This window comes from Asparagus officinalis, chromosome 6 (assembly GCF_001876935.1).
Source record: "Asparagus officinalis chromosome 6, Aspof.V1, whole genome shotgun sequence".
Taxonomy (NCBI): Eukaryota; Viridiplantae; Streptophyta; class Magnoliopsida; order Asparagales; family Asparagaceae; genus Asparagus; species Asparagus officinalis.
This window is the reverse complement of record NC_033799.1, coordinates 5,124,544-5,147,687: the sequence shown is the minus strand read 5'-3', so window position 1 is coordinate 5,147,687 and position 23,144 is coordinate 5,124,544. Positions and strand designations below refer to the sequence as shown.

The window sequence follows — 23,144 nt, the reverse complement described above, 5'->3', positions numbered from 1 at the left end:
CGTGGGTTCGCCAGTCGCTGCGCGACTCTGGTGAAGGAGCAGAGGGCCAGGATGTATATCCTCCGCCGTTGTGCTACTATGCTCCTGTGTTCGTATATCCAAGGGGATGACTAGCTCGGTTATGTCTTCTTATATATATATATATATTTGTGCCTAGTTGCTAAATTTAGCTTGGGGGGTATCTTCATTTTGTACCAAGGAGAGCTAGCTAGCTTGATGGGCTTTTTAACTTTCTCAGGGTCCTTTTTTTGATCCTTTTTTACCTGGGCCGGTAATGGGCCGGGTTTCGGGCTTGGGAGGGGAGATTGCAGCGTAGCTAGCTAGCCGGTTTTGTTGCAAGATGCGAGTGTTTTTGACATGGAGATCGATAATCATGTTATGTTGATGTGAAAGATGGGGGTGCCTTTTGGTGGCTTTGTTATATGATATATGAAATATGCGTTTAAGCTTATGTTTAATTATTTGGAGTTTGATTTGGTGGTGTGGTTTGTAATGATGGTTTCGTAATAATGATTTTGATCGATCATTGAGAAGGATATGAAGCTCATAGTTTAACTAATATAATTATATAATTACTGGGAGAACAGATCCGAAGCAACGATTCAAATTAAGAGGGTCAACAAGGATATTGAGAACTAAGGGGGTCTATTCGCAACTAGTAGAACTATACATGGGGTCTACTCGCAACAAATGGATACATGAGGTCTACTCGCAACAAATAGAACTACAGTGGTCTCTTGCAACTGGGTGATACTACAGGGGATCTTTTTGCAATTAATCCTAAATAGTGTTACAAACACTTTATATAAAACCTTTTTTTTCCTGGTATACAAGAGTCTTATTGAAATGATTTTTGGTTGGAACTTCTAACTTTATCCTTTTTCTCAAGAGGAAAATGGCCAATTAAAGCCCCACGTAATGTTGTTTAATTTGCCTTTTATCAAAATAATAAATGTATTCGGAGTTGATGAATATAGGTTAATAATGAAATAATTCATGGACAGATTCTCTCTTAATGGTGATAATAATTACCTAATTAATGTGCTTTACATGTCCCTCATAGTGGAAGTAAGAAAAGATTATTTGTGGTCTTCACAGATTCTATCTTAATTGATTATCTTTGATGAAACAAGTTGAACAATGATGCCAGCATATGATTGGTAACAGATTCTTAATTAGACACAAATTTAAATTAAAAGATTCTTGCTCTTGTGAGAGGAAACATGAGATGTTTTCTTCATAGCACAAGAGAGATTTGAAGGAAATTTTTAGTTGGTAATAGATTCTTGTTTGTTTCATTATTGCAGGAGTGCAACTTGTGAAGACAAAAATCTCTAGAACTATGGAATCCATGGATGCTGCAGTTAATGTTATGGTAAGTTGTCTATTATAGATTGTTTCCCTTTAATTATAAATTAGGGGGTAAATATATATATATATGAGAAAAGAAAAATGGAGGATTAAGATAGGCTAACAATATGGCCATGTGATTTAGATACTTGTATATATGTTGTGTTGGGAATTTAACGCCTAAATCCCCTAATGCAACGGAAACGCGGTATAGAGAACAGTACACAAAGATTTAACGAGGTTCGGTAACTGCCTACGTCCTCGGGAGCCACACAGTAAATTTTTTATTAATCAAACAAGAAATTACAATTTAGGAGCAGATCTCAAAACTGAGATTTCTCAAATAAACACTGTAGCTACAGTGTTAATAATTAAAGGGTATGAACCCTTTCAATTCTCACTTAAGAATAAAAAACCCCATAATATAAACCCCTCTTTCTTTTCCTCTCTCTACTTTAACCTCTTTTCTTAATCTCCCCTCAATACTCATCAATTGAGAGCTGGAGATAAAAAAGGGCCCAAATCGCAGGCGATTTCAACGAAGAGGAAATGAACGCTGCTGCGTTTCTGAGGGTTCCGCCGCCAGAGGGAAAGTCGGAGGAGAGACTCGCACAAACCCTAGGGCACAAAAGGGGGTTTATATAGGCAGAGATGAAGAGCTGGCGACAGCCTGTCGCCAGCGAACAACCCTGACGCAAAGGTCGGGTTCGCCAAAACAAACGCAGAGCTAGGAGGCGAACGCAGAGCTAGGGGGAAGAGGCGAACGCAGAGTTCGAGGGGGTTCGAAACGCAGAGCTCGGGCTTCGAGCTTCGTTCTGTCGCCTGCGTCTGGTCGTCGACAACCTCGCCTGGGCTTCGAGCTTCGTCGGAGCTCGTCGGAGCTCCTCCGCCGTCGGAGGTTTGAATCCACCCCCAAAACTAACACTTCCAACATGGATCTGATGAAGTGGTACCGAAGCGCAATATGCTTCGTTCTAGAATGAAATGCTGAATTCTTCGCCAAGTGTATCACACTCTGACTATCACTGTGCAAAACATTCTTCTCCTATTTGAATCCCAGCTCTGTCAAAAAACCCTGAAGCCATATCATCTCTTTACCGGCTTCAGTCACTGCAACATACTCAGCTTCTGTAGTGGATAGGGGAACGATCTTCTGTACCTGTGACATCCAACTAACAGCTGTAGTTCCAACGGTGAATACATAGCCGGTGGTGCTTCTTCGGTGATCAACTTCGCCGCCGAAGTCTGCATCTACGTACCCTTGCACTTCTACCTCTCCCTTACCAAAGTGCAAACACTTCTGTGTGGTGCCTCGTAGATATCTCAGAATCCACTTGACCGCTTCCCAATGAGCTTTTCCTGGATTCGACATAAACCGGCTGACCACTCCCACTGCATGGCCAATATCTGGTCTCGTACAGACCATTGCGTACATCAAACTTCCGATAGCTGAGGCGTAAGGAACCTGAGCCATATTCTCTTTCTCTTCTTCTGACTGAGGAGACTGATCCTTCGATAAACGAAAATGACTGGCCAAGGGTGTGCTCACAGGCTTGGCGTCGCCCATGTTGAATCTCTGCAAAACACGGTTGATGTACTCCGTCTGAGATAACTGCAAGAGACCTCTCTTCTTATCTCTCGTGATTTGCATTCCAAGGATCTTCTTCGCTGGACCCAAGTCCTTCATGTCAAACTCCTTTGACAGCTGCTGCTTCAAACTCTTGATATCTTTCATATCTGCTCCTGCAACCAACATATCATCAACGTACAGCAGTAGGATGATATAGCTGGACTGATATCTTTTGAAGTAGCAACAGTGGTCGGCGTTGCACTTCTGGAAACCTTCCTTGTGCATGAAGCCGTCAAACTTCTTGTACCACTGTCTTGGGGCTTGTTTCAGGCCATACAAGCTCTTCTTGAGTCTGCACACCAGGTTCTTTTTCTTCTTTTCTTCTGAGAAACCTTCTGGCTGGTGCATGTATATCTCCTCTTCTAGATCTCCGTGAAGAAACGCCGTCTTCACGTCTAACTGCTCGAGATGAAGATCTTCAATTGCTACAATACTCATCACGGTCCTGATAGTATTTAGCTTCACCACGGGAGCGAAAATATCGGTGTAGTCAATTCCTTCCTTCTGCTGGAAACCTTTGACAACTAGCCGGGCTTTATATCTTCTGGAACCATCCTGCTCCTCTTTCACCCGGTACACCCATTTGTTGTGGAGTGCCTTCTTACCCGTGGGCAACTCAGCTAGTTCCCACGTCTGGTTTGATATGAGAGACTTCATCTCATCTTTCATGGCAAGCTCCCACTTGCTCGCATCTCCACACTGACAAGCTTCATCAAAGCTTTCAGGCTCCCCACCATCTGTCAACAACAGATAGTTCATGTATCTCCTGTTGGGTACAGGAGGACGAGAAGATCTTCTTAATATCGGAGCTGGTGCGTCGGGCTCCTGCGCACCATCTTGTTCAACAGGCTCTTCTTACTGAGGACCCTCTGCATTGGGTTCTTCCGAGAGGTTACTCGGGACGTCATCTGCATCTATAAATATGGACTCGCTCTCTGAGTCGTCAGTCTTGTGCATGTCCTTGTACATCACCTTCTCGTTGAATATCACATCTCTGCTCCGGATCACCTTCTTGTTTTCGTTGTCCCAAATGCGGTAGCCGAACTCATCTTCACCATAGCCGATGAAAGTGCATTTCTTTGACTTAGGATCAAGCTTGTTCCTGCCTTGATCACTAATATGCACGTAAGCTACACAACCGAAAACTTTAAGATGTGAGAGTTTTACCTCCTTTCCGCACCATACCTCCTCTGGTATTCTGTGCTCCAATGGAACCGATGGACCTCGGTTGATCAAGTAAGCTGCTGTGTTGACCGCTTCTGCCCAGAACTGCTTCGGTAGGCCTGATTGTACTCGAATGCTTCTGGCTCTCTCTGTCAACGTTCGGTTCATCCGCTCAGCTACACCATTTTGCTGAGGCGTGCCGGGCACGGTTCTCTCCATTCTGATCCCGTGCTCATAGCAGAACTTCTTGAATCCGGTGTCTTCATACTCACCGCCATTGTCGGTCCTGAGCTTCTTTATTCTCAGACCGGTCTCATTCTCGACCATAGCTTTCCATCTCCTGAAAGCCTCAAATACTTCTGACTTATGCTTCAGAAAGTAGACCCACACTTTCCGAGAGTGATCATCGATAAAAGTCACGAAGTAGTGTTTTCCACCAATGGACGCGGTGGTTGTTGGTCCCCAAACATCTGAGTGAACGAGCTCTAGCTTCTCTTTCCTGGGGGTTCTGCCACTTGTCTGAAAGATGACTCTCTTCTGCTTTCCGAGTATGCATTCTTCACACATATCCATCTCCACTGACTGCAGTCCTGGGAGTTTTCCCTTTGTGTGCATGATTTTCATCCCCTTTTCACTCATATGACCGAGTCTCTGGTGCCACAGCTTTGAGGTCTCATTGCTAGTTGCAACTGAGATCGAACAACGTGCACCTGCTGTCATATACAGGGTACCAGTCTTCTTGCCTCGGGCAATCGTCATTGCGCCCTTTGAGATCTTCCAATCATCTCCATGGAAGGTCGTGGTATATCCTTCGCCAGCCAACTGGCCTACGGATATTAAATTCTTTCTCAGGTCGGGAATATGCCTGACATCCTTCAGCTCCCATACTGACCCGTTCAACTTAATTTTCACCACGCCTTTGCCCACAATAGCACATGGTTGATCATCACCAAGATACACGTATCCAAGATTTCCGGGGGTATACTTCTTGAAGAATTCTTTCTGAGAGGTAGCATGGAACGACGCTCCTGAATCTAACACCCAAGATTCCTCCTTGCTCTCCAAAGAGCATATCAATGCGTCGTCTCCTCCTGAAGTGGATGTGACATTCACCTCTGCCTTTGCCTCCTTCTCTTTCTGTGCACTCTTGCACTGATTCTTGTAATGCCCGGTCTTTCCACAATTCCAACACTCGATAGCCTTCGAGCTGTTGCTTGGATTCCTTGATTTGGACCTCATGTCCTTTGATCTACCTCTGAAGTTTGATTTTCCTCGTCCGTTTCCTCTGGTTGAATTTCTACCTCTTGACTCTGTATGCAATACTGAAGAGGTTGTAGCTTCACCCGTTTCTCTCCGTCGGATCTCCTCACTAAGAACCAAATCACGAACGTCGTCGAACTTCAACTTACTGTTTCCCGACGAGCTACTCACAGCTGTGACTGTAGCGTTCCAACTCTCTGGTAGGGAAGACAACAATATCAACGCCCGAACTTCTTCATCAAACTCAATCTCAACTGAACTCAATTGGGTTGTAACCGTATTAAGTTCATTGAGGTGTTGTGCTACTGACGCGCCTTCCGCCATTTTCAGATTGAATAACCGCCGCATCAAATGAACTTTGTTCGCGGCTGATGGCTTCTCATACATGTTTGAGAGTGCTGCCATAAGACCTGTCGTGGTCTTCTCCTTCGCTATGTTGAACGCAACATTGCGAGTCAACGTCAATCTGATAACTCCGAGGGCTTGTCTATCTAGAAGGTTCCACTCTTCTTCCTTCATAGAATCTGGCTTCTTCCCCGATAGTGGTTGATACAGATTTTTCTGATACAGATAATCCTCTATCTGCATTTTCCAGAATCCAAAATCTGTTCCATCAAATTTCTCAATTTCCAGAATCCAAAATCTGTTCCATCAAATTTCTCAAGTCTCATTTTTGCCTCATCTGTGGCCATGGCTCCCACTTGAATCTGACTTGTTCTAGATCGTTTCAGGCTCTGATACCAGTTGTTGGGAATTTAACGCCTAAATCCCCTAATGCAATGGAAACGTGGTATAGAGAACAGTACACAAAGATTTAACGAGGTTCGGCAACTACCTACGTCCTCGGGAGCCACACAGTAAATTTCTTATTAATCAAACAAGAAATTACAATTTAGGAGCAGATCTCAAAACTGAGATTTCTCAAATAAACACTGTAGCTACAGTGTTAATAATTAAAGGGTATGAACCCTTTCAATTCTCACTTAAGAATAAAAAACCCCACAATATAAACCCCTCTTTCTTTTCCTCTCTCTACTTTAATCTCTTTTCTTAATCTCCCCTCAATACTCATCAATTGAGAGCTGGAGATAAAAAAGGGCCCAAATCGCAGCTGCGATTTCAACGAAGAGGAAATGAACGCTGCTGCGTTTCTGAGGGTTCCGCCGCCAGAGGGAAAGTCGGAGGAGAGACTCGCACAAACCCTAGGGCACAAAAGGGGGTTTATATAGGCAGAGATGAAGAGCTGGCGACAGCCTGTCGCCAGCGAACAACCCTGACGCAAAGGTCGGGTTCGCCAAAACAAACGCAGAGCTAGGAGGCGAACGCAGAGCTAGGGGGAAGAGGCGAACGCAGAGTTCGAGGGGGTTCGAAACGCAGAGCTCGGGCTTCGAGCTTCGTTCTGTCGCCTGCGTCTGGTCGTCGACAACCTCGCCTGGGCTTCGAGCTTCGTCGGAGCTCGTCGGAGCTCCTCCGCCGTCGGAGGTTTGAATCCACCCCCAAAACTAACATGTTGCAACCGCTTAATCTTTTACAACTGTTGCAAGGTCAAAGAGGTGGATTCAAAGTTGTAAATGAGATAGTTATGAGATGTTTTTAAGCTATAAGCTTACTATGCTTCTAATTTTATTGTTGCAGGTAAACCCTGAACAAACTCATTTGACCCTTTTACCCTTAGGTCTATTTGTTAGATAATAATTATCCTCTTTCATTGAGGGTAAAAGAGAAAAAAAAAAAAAAAAAAATTAAATTCTAGGTTTGTCTGCTACAAAGAAACTAGAGGGATAGTCAGCTCAGTATAAGAATACTAGTAAAGATCCATCCGCACTCATATGAGATGTTGTGGAGATCTACAAATGATAATCCATCTTGATACAGAAAAAGTAAGAAGTCTATTGATTACATGAACCCGTCGCCAATACGTGTACACGACAAGTATGAAGAGTGGACAAGGGAGCAAAAAAATTTAACAAGTTGAGCTGAATTATGAATAATCTTTGTTGCTGTCGTGTTAAAAACTCCTTGATCTCTCTCTTCCTCAAAGCATCAACTCTTCAACTTCTTCAAAGCAAGTCAACGTAACTCGTTCGGTCATAAGAAAAGGGCAGATGTTTATAAGCTTAAAGTTAATCTGGTGCTCATGGGACTTATAATGATCTCTTGGGCCGCTTGTCGTTAGATAGGCCTTATATGATCTTTTCGGCCATTTATTGTTAGCTGGGCCTTACACTGACTAGTGATCATGCATCATTTATCACCATACACTATATTTGCATATGATTACATCATAATATGCAATCTACGTGGTGACTTACTTTTATTTATTTTTTTATTAATACTCGTTTCAGTAGTCTCAGGCTGTAGGTCAAGTTGTGAAATCTTTTTAATCCTTTGAAAGGTTGTGATTTTCAAGCTATTTATTTTTTCAAATATAAAAATAGGGCGTGCATGGTGTCCTATTCAATTCATTAAAACTAATATTGACATAGGATAAACAGTGGATAGAGAGACGAAAACACCAAACAGTTCATACTTGTAAATAGAGAGATGACCTTGATGTTACCCGTAACACAAATCATAGATGTTCGATACAATCCCATCCCTAATCAAAAGTTATACCATGCAAGGTATACAACAAAAGAGATAACATGACCAGCGCCTCTGTATCACATACATGTTCGCGAGTTTGTCAAAAACTATTGTTTGTTTGTTAAATAGCAATGGATAAGACTAGTTGTGTACACGTGAGAATGTAGCTACTTATATTCTATTAGTACTTACACTGCTATGAGCTTAGCTCTAAAAATAAAATTGATCGCTTAATTCGCTATTGATTTTAGGTAGGGGAGTTCCAAATCCAGCAGCACAGGATCATGAATCTATCAAATCCCCCTTCATCCCTTGTCATTATCCAACCATTCATTTACTCCTCCTTACCATAACAACTTGAAAATGCTCACCAATGATGCGTGTTGAACGCCGATAGAGATGGGGAAGTTATAACCAACTAACTCATTCAATCATGATAATACAACTACAAGGGATCCAAGTGCAATTAATTAATTACCCAATGTTTAATGATATATACTTTAGCATTAAAGTTATGTACGTATAACTTGTTTCCGATATTATATCAAGTACGCAGACAAGTTTACAGCCACAGTGGGCGTATCCTTCTACCGTCTGTGACAAGCTTTATGATTCACAATTTTTGATTATCCTTTTTTGGTATTCAAAAGAGAGCGGTAAATTTTAGCGTATAAATTGAATGATACTTCGGAGAGCTTTCATGTCCACATAAAAAGCACAAATTTAATTTAACATCTCGAGTCAACATGAGAGTGGAACTTGATGTAATATGTAGTTATTCAGCGTGGCTGGGGGTTTTGTTAGGACCCCTCATCCTCTGTGTTCAAGATGGGCAATCTTGAACTCGACCAACCAAGACGTACAACTAGGGTTCACTCTTAATACTAATTTCTCGATGAAACTTATATGTAGAAAAATAATTTTCTAGTTGTTTATGTCCGATAATGAAAGGCTGCAGGAAAGAAAGAAAAAAAAAATTAGTTGCTGAGAGATGCTCTGTACTACTTCTTACCCCAAACTTCAAAATAGTTGGATACTACATTAAAGGTACCGTTTGACAAAGGGTTAAGTGAGGGGTTAAGGAGACTTAACCCCTTCTTAACCCGTCAAACACAAAAAATCTATACAAGAGTTAAAGTGAGTTAACCATTCGTAATTTGCCAAACATAAAAAATATAAAAGGGTTAAGCTAACCCCTCAAGAGGGATTAAAATGAGTTCTAATACTCCTATTTAGAATGATTAAGAGTTAACCATTCTAATTATAAAGAAAATAGTCAAAATGATTGTTATTCCCAAACACTAAAACTGATTACAAGGGCTAAAATAAAACTTATTTAACGGGTTAATAATTTAGTCCCAGATTATCGAATGAGCTAAGTACATTAATCATTCTCTTTAACCCATCTTCCTTAATACTTTGCCAAACGGGACCTTCCTGAATAAATTTTTTTATAACCTTTTTACTCTAAGGGGTTAATCTAAAAAACAGATTTATTATCATCCCTTTATATATACTCATATATTATTATCAACATAATTTTTACTTTTTTGATAGTATTTACTACCTTTTGGCCTTGCTGATCCCCAACTTGCCATGTGAGATTGAACAATGAACTCTTCCCCTTGTATTCTTCTTTTCATGATTAAGCTTGGACTTTTCGAAAATAATTAGATAGAAAGGTTCTTGGCCTTATTTCAAAAAGAGTTCGACAAAAAAAGTAAGGCTTCTTGTCTCATTCTAACTAAATAATACATCAAATACTATTTGTGGAAGTTTTGGACTAATAATCATCGTTTATGCTTAATACCACATTCAACTAATGGATGCGGACTCCTTACGGATCTTTTTTTTTGAGAGAAAAACAAGGGATATTCCCTGTTCATTAAAAAACAAAAGTATGTTTACAAAAGTAGGATACGAAGTGTATCCATTAAGATTAGTGGATAGAAAAAATAGTTTCTCTTACTAGGGATGTAGGACCTTCTTCTTACAAATATCCATGAAGATGAAGAGAGGGCCTTGCCGTCATTCACCGTTGACATGGATATAAGTGAGAACCAAAGCCAGCCATACATTTGGACGGACTCCTTACAGATCTAATAAGGCTTATGTGTAAAACAGTCAAATTAATGCTTGATTTGGTGAACATATTTGTTAAAAATATAAAAATATAATCGTTAACTTTTACTATAAACTTTAGAGTTGTAATTTAATAGATAGAGAGACTTTAACAAACGTTGGAGTTTCTAATGAAAAAATTATAGAAGAAATCCGAATTTTATTAATCTATGATGTATAGACGAGAAATAATTAAAATAATATACGCATCACTCAAAAAAAGATGATATCATAAAGATAGTACTTTGTTGATGTTGCCGTGTTAGAATATTATTCTATTTTAAACTACTATATAAGTTCTTTTGTAGAGAAAATAAAGAAGGTTATCTTCTGAATATTTTGAATTATATGGTGCTCCACCAGTAGTTAGCAACTAAGATTTGGTCAATCATTATGCCAATATGCAAGTCAACTATGATATACTGAACAAGGAGTTGGTAAATTTGGATGTAAAAGATCAAACAAATTTAACTAACTCGTTTGACCTTTTCTTTTGAATTTTGTTTGTCAATGAAATATAGTTTCTTTACCCGTGTTTTTTTTCTTTATAAATTTGGAAATCACGTGAATCGTATTCGTCCTCCTTTCTGAGAAATTGCGGAAAACAAGCAAAAATAACTCCTTTTATCTTTTTCTATTTTTGAAGGAAATCCAATAGTTCCTCTTTTTTCTTGCCTTAGCTTGCAAAGAGGTACTCATTGCCATGTGACAGTGACACGCATGTGTCAGCGGATGAGTAAACAATAAAGGGTGATGCACTGTTTATGAACAGTGTATCATGAGACAGAGAACCGACACCTTACCTATCCCATGTAGGGTCACATGTTTTTGGGTCCCTAAGGCATTTTTCAACAATAAATTAAGGCAATTGTTCTCTTCAATAGAGGGCTACGATTTGAATTCTCTGTACTATCAAGAATTTTTTTTTTAAAGAAATCACTATCTTATTAATTTTTTATTAATTTGATTAGAGAGTAGATGTAATTTATCTTCAAATGCAAACTATAAATATGTGCATCTACCAATACAACCAATCAATTATCAGCTAACGGTTGTCATCCTACATCTAGCCTTGTCAATAGAAAAATAATAAATCTTGGAATACATCAAGGGGTGTTTTATTGGATCTACAAATATCAATCTTTGAAAAGAAACAACATTGAACCCATGAAGTAATATAAAAAATAATTTTTATTAATAAAAGTTATGCTTGAAGGCTTATAAATCTCTACTTAAATAGATAAAATAGACTCTTAGACCTGAATTTTATCAAAAATAAAAATAACAAAACTATCCTAAAAGACTGCATATGATTGAAGAAACAAATCAAACAAATTGGAATCAAACTGCATTTATTTCTTAATCAAAACAAACTCCTAAAATATAACCCAAAGTAAAAAAATTGATGAAAAGTCGGATATCTCTCAATCTGAAGGGAATTTCACAATTCGTTCAATTCTAATGCACGATTTAGGAGATACAATAGTCAATTTTCTCTATATTCCCCGTTTGGATTTTTTGTTCGTCATGAATGTATCCTCAGCATGCTCTACATCACCTTAGAAGTATATAGAGCATTAAGTTTGGAAGGACAAACACTTTCTCGATTCGCGTACAAAACTCCCCCAAAGTAATCTTAGGCAAGAGTTTCAAGGACACGCTTATAAATTTTTACACCTAAATCAACACTATATTAAGTAATAATTAGAGAGGACCAAAATCCTTTCTATTTAACTAAGTGATAATTGAAGGTAATCACTATCTACAAATCACATTTAAGAGTGGTCTAATTCCAATCGCTTGGCCTGCGATTAATTTCTACAAGTAGAAATTATTCTTGCATATATGACCATAATCCGCTTTACTTTTCTACACATTTTTATACCAAAAGCGTCCGTGTGCCGGTATAATGAAACTAGTTGTGTGCTGAAATTGAGGTCCACGTGGTGCACGGCCGAATAATTGTTAAAGATCAGTAGGTGCATGAGGTACTCCTACATTAATTGCATCATATCATTACTTGGAATAATGTCTCTCTCTTTATTTTTCTTAATAATAATGGATGTGCCAAAGAATATCCTCTAGTGTTTCTACTGAAAAGGAAAAAAAAAAAAAAATTCATCAAATAGTCATATTGTACTAATTCAATGAATCAATTATTCATTTAACAAAGGTCAATTGATAGTTTTTCCTTCTCCATTCATTAATAATGCTACTTTAGTAACTGCATGCATATATTTTGGGTATTGCATTTAAGACTTTTATTAGGAAATAATTGCAATTAAAGCTACAATATAATTTATATACCCTTGATTATAATTGGAGGCTTTTTTACAATTGCAACTGTAATTATTAGTTACGGTGACAAACAATTACAATAGGGATTCAGATTATCTCCATTTAGGTGGTAACTAGAGATCCTTCAATTCATCCAATCATTGCTGTACATTTAGAATCCAAGAGACTAAATTAGACCACAAGTTAAAACTAGTTATGGCCTTGAAAATCACTGTTTTTCGAAAACTATTCTTTGAAAACCACTATCACAAATAGCAAACTTTTACGTAGTCTAATCTCGTTATTAAATTCAGAATGTACGATAATGATCGAAAGAATTAGATATTCTCCTTTTACCGCCTAATTGGAGATCTAAATCATGGTGACAAAGAATCAAATGGCCCTGAGCAGTTAATATAATTACGGCTACATTACCTTCTTTCTTATAAGCATGAGGGAAGGTGCCATGTGGTCCTCTCCTCACAAGTCACAACTACTAAATAACTTAATCAACCTTAAGATGGTTAATTATCAACTAATCTATTATACCAGTTAATTAATACAATATACATTTGCTTTAGCAAAGCCAGGAATGAAGGCTCTCTCCGCTGCTCCATCTGCAGAAATCCCAAATCTTACAGAGAGTCAGAGAGGTCTGTACTCTGTAATCTTGTGAGTGTAGTTACCTGTCAGTCTCTTTCTTTATTGTTTTTTATTTATTTGGTAATATTAATTTAACTACAATAAGGACCCAACCAATTTAATTATAATCATCCCCCTGTCTTCTTCTCGTTTGGACTTTGTACTTCATTACCTCATCAACCCAAGATCAAGAACATACTAAAACCCAAAGAAACAAGTAGGGGGAGAAAAAAAAAAAAAATCAAGTACAGACTTCTCCACTGTAATCCTCTTCTGGGTTTCTCAAAATTCTCTCTCTTGGTATTTGTTGGGATGGGAGCAATGCAATTTAGTATGTACACGGACAGAGAAAGATACAGCTAGAGATATTTATATACAGAGAGAGATGCTGTGCTTGAAGGCAGAAGCACTTGGGGCAGAGGTTTATTCTGCATCTCACGGAGTGATACTGCCAGTGAATTTGTAAGAGATCTTGGAGCTCTCTCTGTTATTATTATTATTTTTAAATAAAATTTTAAAATTTATTTTATCAAACTTCTTGTGTTTGAGAATCAATAGGGGGGGCTCTCTTCAGAAGGCAATGCACAGAGGTGGGAGGAAAGATCCTTCCTCTTCTTCAAATTCTGGAGATAAATCTCTCAGTTCTTCTGTGTTTGAGGTGTGTAGACTCTGGTTTCAATTTCTTTATTTCTTTTGAGTTTCTACTTTATTTCTGTTTTAATTCATACTATTGTGTTCTGGCTCTTTTCTGCTTACCTGATCTCATTCTTGCCAATATTTTCCAGCTCTTGGAAATTTGTAGAAAAGCCCATGTCTTGATTGCAAAATTTAAGCAAATATGAAATTTTTTTCCCAACTTTGTTTTATCTAATTTATGATTGTCGTGTGTGATTATCAGGATGTTAAGAGCAAGAAGAGTGAGAAGTCGGGGTCTTACAGATTCAAGCTAGAGAAAGAAGTAAGTGCACTCTCTTTGATTGATTGTTCTCATTTTAACTAAGTTTGTTGCATTTAGTTCTCTGAGTGAAGATCATGAGATTTTAATTCAGAAGATGCTGACAGCATTAGGAACCCTGTGGCCCCATTATCAAACCTAGTTGGTTGTATTTTGCTTTCATGTCTTAATGGCTTCCCCTCTGGTTGCTTACTGAAAATGTCGGTTACGTGATGTTGATAATTTACAGACGAAAGTTGATCTTGAATTAAGAAGATGGAACTCGTGTAAACATTCTAGTTTTTAGTAAGTATATGCTAGCTAGTTATATTGGTGCGTACGTTGCTCGGATTATGAAAGTATAGGGAGAGTTTTGCATTACTTTTTAATTCTTCAAGAGAAATTTTTAATTCACTAAGGAAGATTATTCCAAGGATCACACATGCACTTTAGTCATGCTTCTACCCTGTCTATTACGATATGTCGATGTGGGTCATCGAGTGACTGGATTCTTCCTGCAATTTCAACTTCTCCTTCTTTTTGATACAATTTTGAGTGAACTTATAAGATCCTATTTACACTTGAATTATCAATCAAAATTTATAAATTAGTACTACGATGTGATAGCGCAAGCTTTTGCATCAAAAAGTGGTTTGTTGTGTATCTAAAAGCTATCTTAGATGCTAATAGATGAAGACAAGAGAGTGGACTTAATGGAAAGTCAGGAACATAGAATCAACATCTCATAAGTAACAACGTTAACTTTTGGTTCAAAGTGCAGTATTCCACCTGAAATGGTATCATTAACTAGATATTGGTTCAAAGAAGATAAAAGTCCAATCAAAGTCCACTATGAAGTTCGATAAATCTAATCAAGGTCTGGTTCCATGTGCATGGATATCCTCTCACTGGCAATAGAGGAAGAGATTATCAGCACATTCCATTAATGTGTGGATATAGCCCCATATCGCTTGTGCACTTTTTTATCAGCACATTCTGTGTGGATATAGTCCATATCATTCTTAGACGTACTAAATTATGTTTAGTTCGACTGCCACGAAATTCTAATTCAATCATTATAGGTTTTGATATTGCAAAAGAAACTTCAGAAGGAAATTGAATTGCACATGGCTTTGGCTAATGCTGTGTTACATAGCCGAGAAGCTCTACCGACTTACCCTTCAAATATTCCAGAAGAGGTAATCTTTAAAATTTCTTTTTGATGTATCCTCTGGTTGTTACATTCTGATACGTACTTTATTCTTTTATTAGAATTGTTTCAACAGTAATATTTCTGAAATTTTTGGTTCGGAAAATTATTTTAGGCTCAGGAGCTCGTTGCTAACATAGCTGAACTGGAGATTGCAGTTTCTAAGCTTGAAGAAGAGTTGGCTGCCTTGCAATTTCAGTTTAGGCATCTAAAATGTCTACCTTCATTATCAATCGAACCACCTCCTTCGAGCTCTGGCTTAATGTGGGAAGAGGTACTTTTTGTTTCTATCGTGTACTTTTTCCCCCTGTTCTCTAGCTGATGAATGAGCCTTTGGATGTTTATTCAGCGTATATCTTCCTTGAGAGCTTCAAACTTTGGTATACTTCAACTACCTCCCTCACTAAAACTGGAATTTCGCTCTCTTAAACAATATGAAACAAAGATTCCGACGAAGAATTTGACACTGAAGGATCTTTGGAATCATCCAAATAGGCTTTCTGAAGAAATGGTCCTATGCATGAGAAATATATTTCTATCTCTATCAAAATCAACTGGCTCTTTGAAGGTGTCTTCTTCGAAGCTTTCTTCGTCTTCTCCAGTTGGACACCTCTCCCAATCTTCATTTGCAACTCCCACACGTTCTTTTGATCCTTATAGAGTCAATGGCAAGGTGAACTGGAATAATATTGGAAGTTATAGTTTAGCAGATGAAGTTTCTTGCATTTCTGTTGGGAAGGAACAAATTGAGTATGCTGCGGACACTCTGAAAAAATTCAGGTTGGTTATTTTTCAATGAGCAATGTTGTAGTTAAGATTGTATGGTCTCTGCATTTAGTCCCACATTGACTAAATAAATTGACCCATGATATTGTATGGTCTATGTACTTAGCTTTGTGACTTATACATTTTGTATTAGATTCTTACTTACTGTGATTCTCTTGTTAATTCGTTGTGGTTATTTTTGGGAGTTTTTTTGGGAGCTTTCAAAACATATGACATGCTTCAATAGTAACCAATTGATATGGAATTAAGGATATGATGATGATAGTCCACGCTGTCTTATCTCCATTTACTGCAACATCAATGTTATCTCCGACAACGAGACGCTATGTACTTCATTATTTTTTCTTTACTTTACTATATCCTCATTTTCTTCTTATTTTCCTGCAGATTTCTTTTGGGGGAACTGGCAAAAGTGGATCCATCCACTATGAACAATGACCAGAAGCTGGCATTTTGGATCAATTTGTATAATTCATTGATAATGCATGTAAGTATAACACGGATTCATTTTTTACCATGAGATATAACTTCAAAAAAAAAATTCTGTAGGAATTGAGATTTGTTTAGATCTTTATACCTTAATTGCTTCTAAACTCATGTTGTTTCAAAATCTATCAGGCCTACCTAGCATATGGAGTTCCAAGAAATGACATCAAGTTCTTTGCTCTAATGCAAAAGGTTCATATTGATGACTTCTCTTCTCTATTTCCTAGGGTAGATCAGAATTCAAGTAAGAACTGAAATTTAGTGACATTATGTGACTGACGCAGGTATCTTATACTATAAGAGGCCAATCATTCAGTCCAGCCGACATTGAATTTGTCATTCTAAAGATGAAACCTCCACCCCATCGTCCACAAATAGTATGTATATTTTCCTTCATGTTTCCGGGTTCTAATGTTTCGATATTCGATGCTCATAAGATAAACCGTAAAATTACCTCTTTAGGCTTTGGCTTTGGCTATTCATACCTTTAAAATATCAGAGGAGCACAGATTATATTCAATTGATGCCCCAGAGCCACTTTTAGTGTTTGCCCTCAGCTCCGGGATGTTTTCCTCTCCAGCAGTAAGTAACAGCGAGCACATGAACAATTAAAACTATTCCCAATTGTTTTTGTAAGTCATGCTCTTTCTACTCTTTCCAATTCTGGAGTTCACTCGCGTAAGCAATGGCAGCAGTTTGAAACAATACTGAACTAATCAGTCAAAACAGTTGTCACCTTTGCCGAATCAATAATTATCCTCGGTTAATCACAATGTAGGTAAGAATCTTCACTGCAGAAAACATCCGGTATGAGTTGGAGAAATCTATGAGAGACTACGTCCAAGCATCCATCGGTATAAGTGAAAAAGGGAAGCTATTGGTTCCGAAACTACTTCACAGTTTTGCTAGAGGCGTCATAGAGGATTCCCTCTTGGTTGATTGGATATGTCGATATCTCTATCCTGATCAAGTCACAATTGTTAGGGATTCGACATCGCAGAAGAAGCAGAGGCTTCTCGGCGCTCGAAGTTTCAACATCATTCCTTTCGATTCCAGGTTCAGGTACCTTTTCCTACCTGATGAAGAAAGAAGCACCCAAAACATAGAAATGTGTGTATGAAATATTGTGGAAGATGTAAGTAAACTGTAAATGGGAGAATATTTGTACATGATTGAAGCTCTTATTATACTACAGGGGGGGAAATAATAAATGAGGAAAAGAATTATTGGCTGATGGGTCAAAAAGGAATACAAGTTTGCTCGTCGAATTGTATTCTGATTCGGTTGTGAATGTTTCCTGGTTATATTTCGTATTTTATCGTATCGGTCTCCAATCTCCTCTTGCGATTTGGTTCCACAGTTTTGGGAACACCGGCTGAATTCAACTTGTTTTCTGCGGTCATCGATTAAGGATTCGGATCCTCTCCATTATCTAAAAAGTAGTGGATGGACCATTACATAATCACAACAATTGATTATCTAGTTGGTGATTGTGATTTTTTCTTTTAAGAATGAGTGCAATACACGTGGGTATGATAAGTGTTAGATTTAGATTGTATCATAACCGTCTATTAAGTAATCAACGATTGAGATTAAAAGTAGTGGTCTCTTTACTATTTTTTTTTTTGTTTTTGTAGTGGTGAAAATACAAATTACATGGATTAAAGCATTGTGCGTCTTTGAATAAGCCCGTTCACGTGCGGCACGACATTTACTATCTCCTGTCGTTAGTTCACATGCCCGTACACGATTCCGAGTAGCAGAAGTGCGAATACTACAATTGCAAATAGATCCCTGTAGGTTTGTTCGTAATGAATAGACCCCTTTAGTATTGGCCCAAGTGCTAACGCTCCTTCTCAGTGAATTTTTTCCGACTCTTAAAAAAAAATTAGCGGTCTATCCTCACGAGTAGAACTATACGGGATCTAGGCCCTCCTCAGACGACTCTTAAAAAAAAATTAGCGGTCTATCCTCACGAGTAGAACTATACGGGATCTAGGCCCTCCTCAGACGTTTTTAGTGATTTTAAGAGTAAAAAGAATTCGCTCAGGGGTTCGTTTACGAGAATAGAACTGTAGAGGGTATATTTGCAAGTGGGTGGTACTACAAGAGTTCTATATGCGACTAACCCGAAAAAAGAACAAAAATAATTATACCTAGTTGTCGTATATTTAGGAGTTGTTTGTATGTAAACAAGATCTTTTAATTGTAATTGAGATAGGATTCTTATATCTTAATTAAACTAGCAGTCCTATTTACAGGTGGAAAAGGATGTCCTGCCTTATTTATTTTGCTCTTTTTCTCCTCCTATATTCTCCGCTGCAATATTTTCTGTCAGTAACTATAAGGATTTGCGCAGGAAATCGACTAGCAATTTTTTGTTCTCGGTAAGTGATATTTGTTTTCTGTTTTATAAAAAAAAAGATATTTGTTCTCTGTCTGCAGTTTTTTTTATAGATATTCTCCTCAATAAACCATAGACCTTCTTGAAAATTTCTAAGGAAGCTAGCATATTATCTCCAATGGTTAAAGTTTTCTATTAACTCTGCGGGAAAAACTAAAGCAGAACCTAGATAAAGATGATATGCAGATACGATCGAAACCAAAGAATTCTGTTGATAAATTGGAGTAATTAATTAAACGTTTTCACGAGTGCCAAACTAGATTTATCGTCTTAACCAAAAACTTCCACAAGTTCGTAAAATAGCATATTATCCTTGGAATTGATAAATTCACATTGATAATGGAAAGGAAAAGCATCGAGGAGCCAGCCTTGGGGCATTTGCAATTTGCAGTTTTGAGTTGAATTGTAAATTTGAAGTCTGTTTGGGTTTTATTTGAAAATTGCAATCATTTTGGACTTATTTGCAACTATTTTTGGGTTTAATTGTAGTTCACAACTTTTTGGTTTCATTTTAGGTCATTCTGAGAACTGTTTTATAGTTTCATCATGTTTCAGAGACTAATTTGTAAACTCTATAATTTGTCTTAAAAAGAGTAAAATTAGGATAAACTCCCTTGGACTTTCATCATTTTTCATTAAACCCCCAAAAGCTTTCAAATCACAATAAACCCCCAATAACTTTTGAAATTGTAGAAAGCCCGAACAAGTTTCTGCATTGTTGCGGATAGCCCCCACAAATTCAAACAAAAAACAACATAAATGCATTTTGAAAATCACTGGGTGTTTGTTTTTATTTACGCAAGAGATATTGGGGGATTTCTGCAAAAGCTTTTGGGGTTTAGTGTGATTTTGAAAGTTATTGGGTGTTTACTACAAAATGCTGGAATTTCTTGGGGGTTTAGAGTAATTTACACTCTTTAACAAAGCCCCTCAAATCGTTGAAATTACTATTAAGTCCCCAATTCTCATAAGACATTAATTTTTTCAATCATGAAGAGTAGAAGTAGCAGGATATAAGGACTTGGGGATCTAATAGCAATTTAATTGATCTGAACAACTTAACCAGACTCTTCATCCTCTCAACACTAATTAATAGTTGTATCGGTTAGAATATTTCTACATATGCCTATAATATTCATTCCTTGATCTCCTCCCTTTTATTGAGAGATTGCATATAGTTAGGAGATTTTGCTTGTTCCTTGATTATAATTACCATGTATAGATCTTTCCTCATCCCTATATAAAGGGAGCATGATTCATTGTACCAAAACAAGCTTAATATTCAAAACATTATCCTCGCTAATTCTTATCATGGTATCAGAGCGGGTATCCTTCAAACCCTAGTTTCCATTATAAAAAAACCAAGACATACCTCCGACGAAGCCGACGGTGCCTGCCATCGACAAAGTCTAACGAAGCCGCTGCCGCTCGACGAAGCCCCGGCTGTCCGCCCGACGAAGCCCCAGTCCGAAGCCGTGATCTAGATCCAGATCGTGACCCAGATCCGGCGCTTCGCCGCCACAAATAGCCACCCGCGGTCCGATGATATGGTGAGAGCCTCAATATTATAGCCGCTCGTATGCGCTTGCAGCGCGTCGCGTCGGGAAGCACCCCGCACAACCGGAGGCCGCCCCCCCACTCGTCTCCGCACAAAGGCGAGCGCCCCACCTCATTTTCAAGATCTCAGCCTTCACGCCGCCCGCTCGCCTCCAACTAGCAGACCCTAGATCCCTCCAACCGACCGCTGGACTGGGCCATTGGATCAAGGAGAAGAGGCGGAGAAAACCCTAGTTCTAGGGTTTGGGAGAAACGGAGGAGAGAGGGAGGAAGTGAGGAAAACCCCTAGTTCCCTCGCTGAGGCCAACTCGTCCTTCACCCTCTGTGACTTTATTCCTTTGCGATTGTTCATTATGAATACATCTGAAATTCAAATTCCTATTACTGTTAAACTTGATGAAAATAATTATAGTTATTGGTCTATGCGGTTTCAGAATTTTTTGAAAGGCAATGGCCTCTGGAAGTATGTCACAGGCAAAGAATCTTGTCCCGCTGAAACTGATGCCAAATTTGACGAATGAGAAATCAACAACAATAAAACCTTGACGTGGATCGTAAATACTGTCATCCTATCCATTAGTATCCAACTTGGAAAGTGCACCATCGCAAAGAAAGCTTGGGACTTTCTACCACAACGCTATGTTCAAACCAACTTTGCTAAAAAGGACAAGCTCGAACAAGATATCCGTGCTCTCCAACAACAGTCTGGTCAGCCAGTTTCTGATATTCACTCCAGCATGTGTCTTAACTGGGATCAGCTTGAATTAATGGAACCACAGTGGACTGTTGATATGAACTTGTGGGAAACCTTTCGTAGGAAACACGACTTGTTCAATTCCTTATGGCACTCCGAGAAGAGTTTGAGCCAATTAGAACTTCTATGCTTCATCGCAAGCCTCTCCCTTCTGTTGAGGAAGCATTGACAGAACTGATCACCAAAGAAACTCGCAAGGGCATTGCACCGAACATGTCCTCTGTCTTCATCGCGGCTCCTCGCTCACAGCAGCCCTTTTCCAAACTAGCCACCACCAATTCATCACCACGCCCTCAGCAAGCATCCTCTCGTTCATCCAAAGACCCAGTGCAATGTAACTACTGTAAGGAATTCAGGCATATTATTAAATATTGTCCTTCTCCACATCTCGGTACATGCGCGGCCTACAAAAATCCACCAGGCCATCAACCGTGTTCACCTCAACCGACAATCAGGATCATCATACAGTTGCATCTGCCTTCTCTCCTCCATCAGGTATCTCCTCTCCGTGGTTTCTTGATTCTTGGGCATCAAATCACATGACTTTTGACCCAATACACTTCGAGTCATCCAGGACAATAGGCTCATCTGCACAGATTCATACAGCTAATGGCTCTACGATTCCTGCTAGTCACATTAGCTCCATAAAAACTAACAACGATTTATCTGTCTCGGACGTTTTTCTTGTTCCTCAACTATCTATACAACTTTTATCTGTTTGACAATTATGTGACCTTGGGCTAATCGTTATCTTTCATTCTACTGGCTTTGTTATACAGGACCGCTCGACGGGGATACAAGTTGGGACCGGCCATAGAGTTGGACGACGAAAAGTGACAGACAAGTTACAGATTCCATCCTCCACCGATTCAACTCTCACAGTTCTTATTACCAACTCATCCTCCTTTATCTCTTGGCATTCTAGATTAGGTCATGTTTCTTTTCCTTGCCTAAAATACATGATAAATAAAGGATTGTTAGGACCAGCTACTTCAGGCAAAGATCCCTATTGTATTGCTTGTAAACTGGCCAAACAACCAGCTCTTACCTTAAATAATAGTACAACTACTTCCTGCTCTCCTTTTGATCTTGTGCACTCTGATGTCTGGGGTAAAGCTCATGTTGTCTCTATGGGTGGAGCTCAATATTATGTGGTCTTTATTGATGATTATTCTCAGGACACTTGGACTTATTTACTTCATTCTCGATCTGATTTTTTGAAAGTATACATCGAATTTGCTACTATGATTAAAACTCAATTTTCGAAAACTATCAAAGTCTTCAGATCCGACTCCGGGAGAGAATACTTATCCAAACACTTCCTTGAATTCCTAAAATCACAAGGGACCCTTCCCCAACTATCTTGTCCAGACACCTCTCAGCAAAATGGGGTTGCAGAACGAAAACACTGACACTTTGTTGAAACAGCTCGTAGTCTCCTTATCTCCCGCCCCTCCCTTCCGCATTCTGAGAGGAGCCATTCACACGTTTGCCTTTCTTATTAATCACATCCCCTCCGTAGTCACTAGTGGCTTATCTCCTTTCGAGCGTCTATATAGGAGCACTCCAGATTACTCTGTGTTTTGTGTATTTGGATCCACTTGCTTTGTGTTACTCCCGAAACGAGAACAAACAAAACTCACTCCCAAAAATATCATGTGTGTCTTCTTGGGGTATGAGATTCAACAAAAAGGGTATCCCTGTTATGACCCGATTGCCAAACGGCTTCGTATTTCCCGCCATGTTACATTCTGGGAACATAAACCATATTACACTCTGTCCAAAGATCCCCTCACAAATAATGTGACCTCTTCCTCCCGACCCATTCCCATAGTCCCCTAATCCACTAATGTCGGATCCTATGCCATCCGTCACTGCTCCTATAGCTGATCTTGTGATACCACCTCCAACTTATCCTGTCGCCACTCATATGCCACAACCTGACTTTCCCCTTGCACTTGTGACTATCTGTCCACTTGCTGA

At 38.8% G+C, this 23,144-nt stretch overlaps 1 protein-coding gene across 3 annotated transcripts; it reads left to right on the top strand.

Annotated features, from left to right (window-relative positions):
* Positions 13,164-17,759, top strand: LOC109845432. Of its 3 annotated transcripts, none has more exons than XM_020414683.1 (11): positions 13,164-13,492; positions 13,580-13,688; positions 13,929-13,988; positions 15,047-15,163; positions 15,290-15,448; positions 15,524-15,954; positions 16,348-16,447; positions 16,579-16,638; positions 16,731-16,823; positions 16,909-17,078; positions 17,225-17,311. In XM_020414683.1, exons 1-10 carry the CDS (start codon positions 13,416-13,418, stop codon positions 17,056-17,058), a joined length of 1,356 nt encoding a protein of 451 aa, XP_020270272.1. In that variant the 5' UTR covers positions 13,164-13,415; the 3' UTR covers positions 17,059-17,078; positions 17,225-17,311. The 3 variants fall into 3 exon arrangements, with proteins under 3 accessions (XP_020270272.1, XP_020270270.1, XP_020270271.1); XM_020414681.1 differs by having other exon boundaries at positions 13,170-13,492; positions 16,909-17,028; positions 17,225-17,759; XM_020414682.1 differs by having other exon boundaries at positions 13,171-13,492; positions 13,589-13,688; positions 16,909-17,028; positions 17,225-17,759.

Excerpts from the sequence above, each read along its gene's own strand:
- LOC109845432 (XM_020414681.1), top strand. The coding sequence starts at position 13,416 with ATGCTGTGCTTGAAGGCAGAAGCACTTGGGGCAGAGGTTTATTCTGCA. Across the intron at positions 13,689-13,928 it reads TCAGTTCTTCTGTGTTTGAG|GATGTTAAGAGCAAGAAGAG; the intron begins GTGTGTAGACTC and ends TGTGATTATCAG. Across the intron at positions 16,824-16,908 it reads CACCCCATCGTCCACAAATA|GCTTTGGCTTTGGCTATTCA; the intron begins GTATGTATATTT and ends TTACCTCTTTAG.